The 13,268-nt window shown below is 47.6% G+C and overlaps 1 protein-coding gene across 4 annotated transcripts in view; it reads right to left on the minus strand.

The window, feature by feature from the left end:
- LOC146197185 (homeobox protein cut-like) overlaps positions 1-13,157 on the minus strand; it is a 725,401-nt gene extending 712,244 nt beyond the window's left edge. For all 4 annotated transcript variants that reach the window (XM_084598965.1, XM_084598963.1, XM_084598964.1 and 1 more), the window contains exon 1: positions 13,078-13,157. In XM_084598965.1, coding sequence (XP_084455091.1) covers positions 13,078-13,140 — 63 coding nt within the window. In that variant the 5' untranslated portion in view covers positions 13,141-13,157. The remainder of the gene's footprint in view (positions 1-13,077) is intronic.
- Between the last annotated feature and the right edge of the window lie 111 nt (positions 13,158-13,268).

Below are 13,268 nucleotides of genomic sequence, written 5' to 3' on the forward strand. Positions count from 1 at the left end.
TCATGTTTTGGTGAACGCGTCTTGTATCACGCCCCGACATCGTGTTGCATGGAACACGCAAGTCTGATACTGCAAGTCTGACGACTTGCGGGACCGTTCACAGCGCGATAAACTGACCGCGCACAGTTGCAGACGGTAATGCACCACCGGCGCTGTCGCTAGCAGACGCTCCGGAGCTGGAGGCGGCCGCGGTGGGTATCGCCAGCTGCGCTGTCGTCTGCTGCAATGCGCGACTCTCGTTCGGTCCGTATTGTCGTACGGCGTTTGACAATTGCCTTTTAAATGTAATTCTGTCTAGGATGTATCCCTTGAGGGACATTATTATCAAGCAAATTTAGTCCATGCGGCAGCATATCAGACTGTAAACAAAACTACGAGATTCGCTACATGAGTATTTTGGGGATGTCTAGATTCGCAACATAGATTATTCGGGGAGTTTTAAAAGTATACCGCCTCCGCAATGACGCAGCATACTTCTTCAAAGCGCTGGTCAACGTTTAACGACCGGCCATCACTTCTGGTGCTCTGCGAAACGAGAAATATGATGCGGTAAGTTGCGTTTACTTGGGTTTTTGTGGGTCGCCCTCCCAACTTGCACCTCCATACGTTTCGCGGTGTTTTAAAAATACTTCGCCTCCGTAATGAGATTTCATACTTTCACGATCTGTTCTAGGATGTTCATGGTTACTCTGCACCGAATAAGGACATCATAGGTGTCTCGTGAAATTAAAAAAAAAAAAACTGCTTAGAAATATTTCGGTTCCATACATTCCTATGGGCGCTAACCCTATTTTTCACCCCCAGTAGGCTGCGACGCCGCGAGCGCCCCCCTGCAAGCAAAGCAAGGTCTCGCCGCAGCTATCATACAAGCAATAGTTGAACAGAAGTAGTGTCGAGGCACAGAAACAAGGTGGACACGATCACCTTGCCAAAAGGGGGGGGGGGGGGGGAGGCTTTGTTTGTAAACACGGTGTTGGTCTATATATCTGAGAATTGTTGCTGCTTTGTTTTTATAATCAGTGCGTACTTAACGTAGAATTGTGCTGCATGCAAGCAGTCGCCTCTGTCAGGCTATGAGCCTTTAACTCCTGCTCCATTTCATCTGCAGTGATAGATATAGAATTAATTAATTAGTAGAATACTAATATCCCAAAGAAATCTGGCAGTTATATCATCCGCGGTAGAAGGAAGCTGCAAAGCAATAAAACCTCCCATTCTGTTTAGAGCGCATTACCCACTACGTAATCCTTGAAAAGCTGACCGCGTGGGAGCCCATAGAGTACGCGTTCTAACCTCAGAATCAGAATCAATTTTATTTCAGCATAAAACACAAACAATACTGCGGGCGCAGGCAAAACGCATTTTGTAAAGTTGGCTTGACCTAGGCCTGGCTTGTAAGCTGCAGAACCGACAGAAAAAGCCGAAAATCGGAAGATGCGCATTATCACGCACGCGCAGTCTGTAGAGGATATATGTCACAGAAGTAAGTCCACCAAGTATTTCTTGCAGTCCCGCAAAGCACTGGGAGAACCTCTCATCTAGCTCTTCGGGCACACTTCAATTGAAAAGGAGCTTTTTGACAGTTTCGCTTCTGCACGCGCGTGGTTTTCGCACTCGGCGGCGAAGACCACAGGTTCCGAAGCCGTGATAACCTTCGCCCCAAGACAGCGGCGCAAGACGTTGTGCGCGCCCGTCGCTTCGGCGCAGGCTTCATCCACGCCGTGCATGGACGAAGCTCGCGGCATGTACCAGAGAGAAGACGACGCGCGCTCTACGTGTTGTGGCTCCGAACGTGACGTGCATGCCGAAAGAGAAGGCATCGATCGCCGCCGCAAAACGAATGGCGCGCAGCCCCGCGCCACGCTTCATTTTTTTTTTCTCTCTCTCTTTTTTTTCTCGTTTTTCTCCAACGCGAGCTCGAGCTTTGAGCGCGCGCGCGCTATTAGTAATATTTTTTTTTTCTTTTCAAGCCGCCCACGGAGCGACCCGCATCGCGCCGATCTGCATGCGCAACTCCATCGACTCCGAGGGCCGCCACGGATTGAGTCAGTGCCGACGGAGCGCTCTCGGATTACGGAGACTATACTCCCTCGCCCTCGCAACTTCCTTTTTCCTCCTTTTCCCCCTCTTTCCCCATAAGCTGTCCTGTGGTTCCCTTTCCACCCTCTCGCGTGCGCTTCCGCGCGTGTCTTCATTACACACGTTCGCCTTGGCCACCAGACGGGAAGAGAGCGTCTTTTTTCCCCAGACCTCGGCCACCCCTGGAAAATGCCCCCGCCTGCATTTTTACAACGTCCGCCAAACGTGTGCATTCCGATGCCTGACCGAAACAAGGAATGCGGCAATGGCAAAAGAGAAAACCGGAGGAGAAGGAATGTATGTGTGTGTGTGTGGAGGAGGAGAAGGGGGGGGGGGGGGGGCAATGGAAGATTCGGATGGGCGCAGATTTCGCGAAGATCACAGTGCGAGTCAATGATGAAAAATAAATACAAACAAAACGCTCTGTCTGAAAGGCCTCGACCGAGCCTTCCTTCTGTTCGCGATTTAGGTAGTTTAGCTCCTCCGAGTCAGTACATATATAAGGGACGTGTTGGCGGCAACCGCGGGCGGGCCGAACTTTGATGCCGCCTCAGGCAGCATCGTAATTTTGCGCATGGATAAGAGAGGCGCGCTCCTGTTACTATTCAGACTCAGCATTCGCGAAGCTAAAGCGAGTCAATGCGTGCGCGCGAACGCGCCGTGCTTACGAAGTTTCGATGCTCAACGATAGGGACGCTTCGCCTTAAGATACTAACCGGTTCCTCGTGACTGCTCTCTTCAGATGCCTACGAAGAGAAAGCTTGTGCCAGACACGTACACGGCTTGTTGCAGAAAGCGCGCCGGCATGCAGGCGTTTCGAACATTTAAACGGTCAGGGATCCTTTTTAGGCATGCGTGCACGTCGGCGCTGCTTATTAATTCACGCGCCGAAACGGCTAGCAAGTCGAATCCCGCCTAACTGGTGCAAGGAGGCGTGTGGACGGATTCGCGAAAACTCCGAGCATGCACTTCAGAGGAGCACGCAAAAGAGAGCCGCGATGGGAAGTTATGAAAAACTGTCGGATATCCGTGAAGGCGCGCTACAGTCACGATCGAGACACTTTTCGAGTTTACTGTACTCTTTCTTTACTGAGAGGTCTTACCGATTCCTGTGACTGACAATTGCTATCGCCCGTGGTAGGGGCTCAGGGGGCTACGGCATTTAAACATAAGCAGATCAAGTTCACACAAAGGCGTAGCACTAATTTGCGAGTGACAGATGCCGACCATGGCAACGTGACAATGCTACTGTGCTGGGTCTTGGAATGTTGTCAAACTTAGCCGGGGTCACTGCTCTAGATCGCATCTCATAGCCGAAACCCTTGCAGTTGCACGTAAAAATCGATCAACTGATCTATTGATCATGCCTGAAACCCATCACTTCATCAGCTAGTTTGTGGTTCTCGTTATTATTAGTAAGATGACAATAGTACATATATCTATAGCGAAGCATGCATCCGGATTAGTGCATGGACAAGCACCTGTGGAATTAATAACATGAGGTTAAAGAATGCTTATGGGGGACACTGTTCGCCTTTAAGGATGTAACGCGACTGCGTCAATGACTCCCGTCTTCGACTCCCCCTGAGAATCCTCGAGCGAGCATATGCATTTTTTTTTTAACCACGAATCCCTTAATATTTCCCTCTGTTATGTCACACACATTGATTATCGTATAGCTGTAAGCTACAGCTTTACGTGCAAGACCATACGATATAGAAAAAGCACCACTTTAACCAAGCCCCACAAAGGTACAGGGCCAGTCACACTTAGTGGGAACAGGGATACGCGTCGCTGTGCACGACCGGATCATCATTGTGTCCAAGCCAGTAGGAAATGGACGCACAGTTGCGGACGACACGAAGCACCACTTCGAGGTTCCCGTACTCGTGAGCCACTGTGCATTGATTCGTGACCAGGTTATGTGCAACGGCGCAAAATACGTGTGTGGTCACGCGGAGCTGTGTTGACGCTAAGTGGGATTGACCATGTATAGGGCATACCTTGTCTGACTCATCATCCAAAGGTCCCGGTGGGTTCGATCGCAGTCTGACTGGAGCAACTAGAGGTGCTCCTCTGCCTACTGCTGCGTCATTCATTCGGCGCGCACTTCGAGCTCTTGTCGCAGCATCGGTTCTTCCGATTGGTGGCGCGCTAATCGACTTATGACTGTGTCATTAAAGTGCCGTAAGCGTGCAACCGAGAGGAGGAGGAGGAGGAGGAGGAGGAGGAGGAGGAGGAGGAGGAGGAGGAGGAGGAGGAGGAGGAAAAACATTTATTATGTAAACTTCCTTTTCTTCCTGAGTGGAGCCCTCAGTCCAGGGCTCCATGTGCCGCCTCAATCCTGCAGGCCCGCCAGAACAGCTGTTGCTGGTCTTGCGGGTTGGTGCTGATGAAGCGGTCTCAGAAAGAAATAAATACACGTCAGTCCATAAGCCCATGGGCCACGGCAATCCTCTCGGCCCGCTCGATTAGCCGGCGTTGTTCGGCCAGCTCCGTGCGGGACAAGGCATCTTCCCAAGATGAGAGGGTGGGGTGAGGTACAGGTCGAATGCCGCCGGGTGGCTTTGGGCAGGCCCAAACAGAATGGTATAGTGTAGGTCGGTGTTGTTGGCAGGTGGGGCATTTATCTGGGTAGCGGGTGGGGAAGAACAAATGTTTGTGGTACAAATTTGTATACGTGTGAGTCTGCAGTTGTCGCCACGCCACAGCTTCGGCCTTGGTGAGTGTTGGGTGCGGCGGTGGCAGAGTTCTTCTTTGTGTGCGGTAATATAGCGTAATGTGGGTGTAAGACTGTGGAACTGTGCTGGCGTCCTCTGTGTCTACTTCCCCCTCCGCTTCCGTCGACAGCGCCCGGAAGGAACATATTCGAGAGGAGGTCGAATGTGTTTGATTTCGCGCATCATAAATTAGAGCTGTGGGATCTTTGTTCATATAGCTAACTGCCATTGTTAACTGTAAGAGCTAGTGAATAAAGAAATATTAGCATTGTTCAACAGCGCTGTTGGCGCATGTGATATCACTGCAGGCGCTAAAATCGCATTCGTTTTCTTTCGGTTGTCGTCAGCTCCGGTAAACGAAAAACGGCTTGCAGTGACGTTTGCTGCAAAGTGATAGGAGATTCTTGCCCGTAGATTACAAATGAGTATGTGTTCTCAACAATAAAAAGCAGGCTTTTTTGTTTTGTCACGTGACGTACTTGATATTTACATGGTGCATTCCTCGTCTTCGCTCTGCGCTGATCGTGCGCACGTGCCTCCTCGAGGTGAGGAAACCGCGAAGTGCCGACGTTAAGCTGCGCTGGCCCTACCTAGATCGCTGTCGATCTGTGGTCCTCAGTAACTGTTGTTGATACCTTACTCTGGCAATATCACAAAAAGGTTCGTATAGCAGTCCAGCGGGTGGGAATATTCGCCGTGAATTTTCACGGCGGTTGCAAGAGCTCGACGTACGAAACACGTCGGGATCCGGGACTCTCCTGGACAGCCTGCAGAGCTTCCCGCATGCATCACTCATGAGTGTTATAACATAGTCCTATAGGTTTGGTTTGTGATGTTCAAGACCCCAAAGCGACTCAACCTATGATAAACGCCGTATAGTGGAGGGCACCGGAAATCTCGAAATTCCTGTGATTCTTTAACGTGCACTGACATCGCGCAGCACACGGACGCCTTGCGGCCGCCGCGGCTGGGATTCGGGTCCTGCATCCATGGGAACAGCAGCCAAACGCCCTAAACACTGAGCCATCGCGGCGAGGCTAGCAAAGTCCTTAGCTGACAGCTGCCCGGCAAATCAAAGAGACAGCCGCATATTTCACCTTTGATGCCATATTTCCTTCTTTCCTTTCCTTTTCTTTCTTTCTTTCTTTCTTTCTTTCTTTCTTTCTTTCTTTCTTTCTTTCTTTCTTTCTTTCTTTCTTTCTTTCTTTCTTTCTTTCTTTCTTTCTTTCTTTTCAGGAAAGGGAGGCGAGAAGTAGGAGAACCAGCCACGATTTATAAAATCGCGGATATCAGTACCGTCGTAGCTTTTGCCATGTCGTAAATAAATCGCTTATTTATCGGCTGTGCGAACTTTGTGCCTCTCCACTTCTCAACGCTGCCTCTTCGGGGGTTGTTTGCTCATGAGAGCGCGCACATACGTGTGGTGCTGCGAAGGAAAAACCCTGTTAGAGTTTTGTTTCTCGCTTTCCTTTCATTGACAGACTGTCAATCTTCCTATGCGAATTTTCGAACAGACTACGTGCCGGAAACTGACCTCGCGCGCGCAGCCTCTGTCCTGAATTACGTAAGAAATGCCCCCCCCCCCCCCCCCTTTCAGCCTTTTGCGCCTTTGTTCTACTTGAACGTGGTATCCTCAAGAATATGTGGCCTATGATTCTCTATAAGCCATAGAACCGGCTGGAAGGAGTCTTGCCGGTTATGGAGGAAGAAATGAACAGCGCAGCTGTAGTGTAACAGTGCAATTCTAACAGCTCTTTCTTTTTTGTCGTCATTGCAATGTGGACTGCAATAAATGACTCGTGTTTGCTAATAATCGAGCCAAGTAATTAAGCGCTCGGGAACTAACTTTGGCGTAAACCCCGTCGTTACATTTGTAATATTCTCCTACAAATTATTTCCAACATAATCCTTTTCAAGAACGTAAGAGATAAAAATAGAGGTAGAGAAAACATATGCAATCGCATTTTGGGAGCTAAAAATTAGCTGACTGCGCAAATTCAGTTAGCGATGAGAGATCGAACTATAGGATTCATCGGTAGCCAGTTGCCACTACAGCGAGCGGTAATCGACATAAGCACATCATCCAAACAGCCCAATCAACATCTGCGAACTAAAAAGTTGAGACAAAACGCACACACAAGTAAATAAACCATGCAAAAATATGACGAAATTCAGCCCTGCGCGGAGGTGTCACGCCGATCTCTTTTCGAAATTCGACCATGGATGGAAAAAATGATGTCACTAATATAGAAATGCTCTCAACAACGCTATCCACAAAATTCTTCACACTTAACGAAGAAAATTGAGCATGTCTGTGATACTTCAGAAAAAAAAAAAAAAAAAAAAACCGCGACCACCAAGAGTTCTAATCGGCTGGCGATTAGAAGCGCAAATTAAATCCAGTGAAAGCATCAATCGGCGTAGTTTTTTTCCACAATAAATAGTGACATAATAAAGTTATACAGTTACCCCAATATTTTTTTCCCGGTTAACTATTTTTTTATGCTCAAGCCGATCTTGTAGGATTTCACTATTCGCTCCTCTCATAAAACTAAGGCAGCCAAACTTTCGAGACAATTTGATAAGGCGCAGCGTTTTTGTTGAAGAATTTATGGCCCCAAATTCACCTTGCTGAGACAGTCATTTGGCAAATTTTAGCCCCGTTAGACCAAACACTGCGCAAATTTTAACAGACCCCCCTGATAACTTGATGGAAAACTGACCGGGTGTTTTTGTTAGAAGGTCCAAAATTTTAAAACAAAAGTAACTGGCTTTAGATTTAATTTTGCCCTGGGGCTATATTGCTGCGGCGGACACCACGTAAGTGGCAACTTCTTTAATTGGTTCGGTAATTAACTAAATACGTTATTAACTTTTTAAATTTTCATTTTAGAGGATATATTGTGCTTGCAGAATTGCAGCTTGTCCTCCAAATAACATAGCTGTGCTTCCTTTTTTTTTTTTTTTCCAAATCGTAGCGTGCGTTACAACGTCAGTTGTCACCCTAATAGGCAGTTTCACACTCTAGCACAGCGCCTGTGACGTAGATCGCTCTGTCCAGAGATTTCGTCACTCTGCTGGCATCAGTTGAGAGAGACGGGTGCACAGCCGTTAGTTGTAAATTTCGCTTTAGCCACGGCCTCGCTGATAGCCGCTGCGTCAGTACTCAATGCGCTGTCATTGCGCTTTCAGTCCGGCCTCAAAGCGCGCGTTGGCCGAGCGATCTACGCCGGAAGCGCCGCTGGCGCCGTGTTACTGGGTTAAACTGCCTATCAAGGTCACATTTGTGGGCCTTGTAACGCTCCTTTTTCGCGGCTATACTGTGGACGAGCGCTCGAATTCTACAAAAACAACATACTCATTAAAATAAAAATTTAAATAACATATCTAGTTAATTAACAAACTAATTGAAGCCTTCTACGTCCATTTGGTGTCCGCTCTAGCCACCAACATAGCCCTGCGGCTAAAATTATTCTAAAGTCACTTGCCCTTTTTAAAATATTTAGGACCTTCTGAAATGAAACACCCGGTTTGCATTTGCAATTACTTTTACAGCCAATGTACGAAGACCTCGAAGCTTGTGGAGCTAGAGGTTCCTACTGTTTTCAAGTGGATCAAATTTCGAAGAAGTAAAATATCTTTAATCGAACCCTCTCAAGCTTTAGAAGAACGGCTGATTGGGCGAGTTGGTGAACCATGATGGACAGTAATATACGTGCGCAAAAAGACGAGACAAAGAGAAGTGGACAACGACGGACCACTTCTCCTCTTTGTCCTATCTTTTTGCGCACGTATATTACTACCCCTCAAGCTTGCTGGTTCTGATAACTAAATCTCTGCCTTTTCCATGCAGCAAGAAGCCAAGGTATCACATGTACACATGAGCCCATATTCACAAAGTAGACTCACACAGAAAGTACGTATTTAAACATATTACCACTTCACGTTAACCCATTTGTGTGCCTTACCCTTGTGCTCTGTTGCCGCTTTATCTTTCTTTATTCCTCATTAAAAAAAAAAAAAAAAACATAATTCAAATTTGTTGCTTTCCGTCTCGGAAAAGAAACTACAGACAAACGAGCGCACGAAAAAGAGCTTTCAGACAAGCTGGAGAAAGCCATAGTCGCCTCTGGCTTGGCAATAGCCAAACACCGCAGAATTTAAGCCCCCCCCCCCCCTCCCCCCCCCACGCACACACACACGCGCGCGCGCGCACACACAGTAGTAGATATAGAGTATGCAGGTGCAAAAGGTAACGACAGTAATAACCTGATACAACTGCACAGCTTTGAGTAAAATGACATAAGTATATGCTCTCTAACAATATATATTGGGTCGGACGCGCTCGTGAACCAGTATAATTAAAGTCTTACAATTGTGCATTCGGAACGCGAAGTTGAACGAGTGATAAAATGAACAGATCAAAACTGAACAACTTTTAAACTTAATAAATTACCCAATCAATAACTGACAACAAACTTTTTCCAACGCTGCCGCTCCTGATCCTTTCAATAAGCGTCAAGTTTTGCCGCACAGTGATTCTTTGTGAGGTGAAGCACGCTTTAAAGAAAAATGGCTGACGAATGTAGCAATAAACGCGATCAACTGCCAGTTTCCAGCACTGCCCCTTCATTTCCTTCAAACATGTAGGCAGATTTTCCGTGAGAAAAAAAAAATTCCTCGCGTGGAGAAGCACGCTCTAAAAAAAATTGGTTAACTTCAAAGTTGTCGAATCTAACAATAAACGCGATCAACAGCACTGGTGTTTCAGTTCCTTACAACATGTAGGTAGCTTCTCCGCAAAAGCACTCTTTTTGTGGAGAAGCACGCTTTAAAGAAACGGGTGATAACATATTTGTGATTTCAACGCGTTACTGGAGAGTCCAGCTGAGCAACAACTGATATTTGTGTGATTTCAACGCGTTACTGGAGAGTCCAGCTGAGCAACAAGAGATAAGACGATAGAAAAGATAGTGCCAGTAATAGAGAAAAGGAGTACTTTGGAAAGGCTGCCCGCTCTGGGAGACGATAGGAGTAACAGTACCTAAACATAACACATGTGAACCTAGCCTGATTCAATTTTGAGCAGCGGATTCGTTTTGAAGCTCGAAACTTATTACCATCTGATGTAACTACACATTCCAGGTTTTCGCTGAAGCTAATGATATGAATTAGCTATCGTTATAGCGCTTTATATCACTGAAAAGTAACAGTAAAACTCAATTTGGTATTGTTTTCTCATGCATAATGCTTTTTGTCTAGCGTTACCTCAGCGACCATTCCTTGTGACGTTGCCATTGTTCAAATCTCGATGTCATCAATAAATTGGCGGTTGCTGCTAGAAAGAGATTATTTATGAGTAAATAACTTTACAAACGCAATATCCAGCACAGTACTATATTGACGGTGTGTGAGAAGTCGCTCAAGATTACAGGTATTAACTTCAACTTCCCAGTATTAATCTGAGCAAATGTATAAAGTCCAATGACTGATGGATTTTGTAAACGTAAGAATTTCAGTGGTCATGTTTTTAAATATTGGGCAAAGATCTGTTATCAATTAATTAATTTGATGTCACTACGTTATAGTGAAGGGAACGACGCACAGCGCTAAAATTTCTCCAACAAGCACACCACAGTTTCGTGCGCTCTTCCTTCGTAGACGGCGCTCTACCGCAGGTTGGCGGGCAACAATCCTACACGCTTGACAAGGCAGGAACACCGCGGAACACACATACGTAACAAACAAAAAGAGTAACGACAAAGGAAGATAAGAAACCCTTCGCTCTCTCCAAATTTGCGATTCAGAATTAGATCGGACGTCAACAGGAATACTGACTTGAGAAAGAGGACGAAATGCTTCGTAGGCCGCGTGATTCTCGAATTGTCAATCGAATTTATCGCGTCTGTCCCCACACTGAAGAGCTCGTATATTCGGCCGCACGTGGATGTTGAACCGACTAGCACGAAGCGGACAATACCGTAAGTTCCACTGCACAAGTAACAAAAGGGCGACCGGCAACGCAGCTTCATTCCCATCCTGCTGAGACAACACCAGCGGATGGAGCGACATCGTCCGTACGGCCGAGGAAAGGGGTGAACGAGAGACCGACGCCACGCACCTGCCTCGGACGCGGGCGCCTGCATGCTCGCGCACGTGCGCCGACGAGGCGCGCCCGGATGATGAAGACGGCCGGGCTCGCGCGCCACAATGGGCGGCCGCCGCCAAAGACAAACAGCGCACCCGGCAGCAGGGTCCCGTTTTCATCTTGGCAGGCGAGCGAACGCAAACACAAGGGCACATAGTGGCGCGCGCTGCTTCGGATCATATCAATAGCGGCGAAGAAGAGAGCCAGGAGCCACACGAGCGAGTCTCTAATTTTCGTCTACAAATGCGTCGGAAGAAAAAGAGAGAGAGAGAGAGAAAAAAAATGAGATAATATATCTCCTACCGTTGAACGTCGAGAGCTGCTGCACGCCGAGCGACCAGCCGACTCGTTCGTCGAACGCACAGTCAGGAAGCGCGCATCGGAGGCGAAAGAATTTTTTTTCGTTGTTGTTGTTGTCGAGAGGCGGCACAGTTCCGCGCGAAAGCGGAGTAACGAATAAAACTGAGCGGAAAGGTGAAAGGAAAACAGAGCCGCCGGTGGAGATGAGGGGAAGAGAGAACACACTCACACTACCGTTGCTGCTGCTGCTGTATTCATGGGCGGCACGTGCGCTGGAATGAAAATTGGCTCCGCTTTTTCGCTCTCGTTCCCGCTTAGTATTCTATGCCGGCGGAGGGTGGGCTCTTTATTTTCTATCTCGACAGTTTCGCTTATGTCTACCCTTTGCGCTTCACCCGTACGCCCGCCCGTCCTTTAACTCACGGAGTCGCGGATGCGTTGCGGCGATTTATAGTTACGGCGGCGTGTCGATGGGGGCAAACGTTTTCATTTGGCCGCACCCCGGACCTTACCTGCCACATTTTTTTCTCATTTCGGTTTTTTTTTTTTCTCATTATTATTAATGTCCCTTCTCCGTAGCCTTATACAACCATCTGCAAGTACTCGCCAGTGTCAGGTCACGGATAGTTGAGTCTGCGTACCGTATGTTCGTCTTATAAACAATAGTATGAACAGCAAAATAATCAAAGGGGCCCAATCAGGTGACATCAGTAAGCTAACAGCGAAATGCATAAACAAAATACACCCAATCAAGCAAAGCTTTTATTTTCGGTATTGTTGTTGCCTAATACTTGACTGATACCACTTTATCAAGATTTGTAACGATGATTTTAATTCGGCGTTGCTCACAGCTCGATTAAGCACTTTATCGAGAGGTTATCAGGCGAGATAGTGAAATTAATGTCAGACCGTGGCGATTAAGTGGGAAACGACGAGTCCACGAACAATACTTGCGTTGTTGGAACAGGTGAGAAAGGGGCAAAATAAAATGTTTACAGCGAATGAAATTTCAGTCATGTTGAAATAAAAATCAGCATTTTGGTGTAAATCGAAACTATATAAAAGCGCTCCAGTTCAAGACGAACAATTCGGAGCATAAAAAAGAGACAAATAGAAACACCCTCGTGTGAAGACAAAAAAAAAAAAAAAAAGAAAAGAATGTACAATCCCAATTACACGTCACTCAACTCGTGAAATCTGTCAGTCATGGTTCCAAAGATGCAGCAGCCTCATGCGGTGCTGAAATCGCGGGCGACGTTCTCAGGCGCCCAAACAAGCACACTCGCTGGGGCCACCGGCTCGCGACCAGCGCGTGCTTGCGATCTGTCACAGCACTCCCCAAAGCAACACCCGCATCTTCGCTTGCAAAGACGAGAAATGCATTACACGCGCGCGCCAAGCGCAGCCGCAGGGCCAGCGCCCGACGAAGGCGACCCACACCGGACCGGAAACGAAGGTGGGACTTTCAAATCGCCGCGCAGGTCTCGTGCTTAGTGGCGAAGCCCAACCGCCTCCCGGGATCGGAACCAAAACAATGCCACTCCAGACGCGATCCACGTAACAACCGGCGCAAACAGCTCTCCGACAGTCGGTGTCACGTGCAGTAGGCACTAGTTCGAGCCTCGGCCGAGCGACCGGAAATAAAGCGGAGCATCGATCAGCGTTGATAACCTATCAATAGAGACCAGAGATGCACGCATCGGAGAAAAATATTGCTCCCGCACTCCCGAAAGAAAACGTCCGGTTCCAGACCCAGGAACTTGTCGGCAGTTCCGTATTCGAAGAGGAAACCCATTGCGTTCCCAAGATTGACGTCAGAAATTCGCTCACCTTTAAACGTGGTAGATCAAATTCACTCCAAAACCGGACTGAAGAGCGAGTGCCTGCAGCCATCTTGGCCCAAGACGAATGACAACTAATTGGCCACGTGACCACGCTCTCCGTCTTTACTCCTTGCCCGATCTGGCGCTTGTGTTACGTCTGTAATTGTAGGGTTAAGTACGCCTCGTATAACAAATAAA

Source organism: Amblyomma maculatum, chromosome 3 (genome assembly GCF_055883805.1).
Source record: "Amblyomma maculatum isolate TAMU_Amacu chromosome 3, ASM5588380v1, whole genome shotgun sequence".
In the NCBI taxonomy this organism is placed as follows: domain Eukaryota; kingdom Metazoa; phylum Arthropoda; class Arachnida; order Ixodida; family Ixodidae; genus Amblyomma; species Amblyomma maculatum.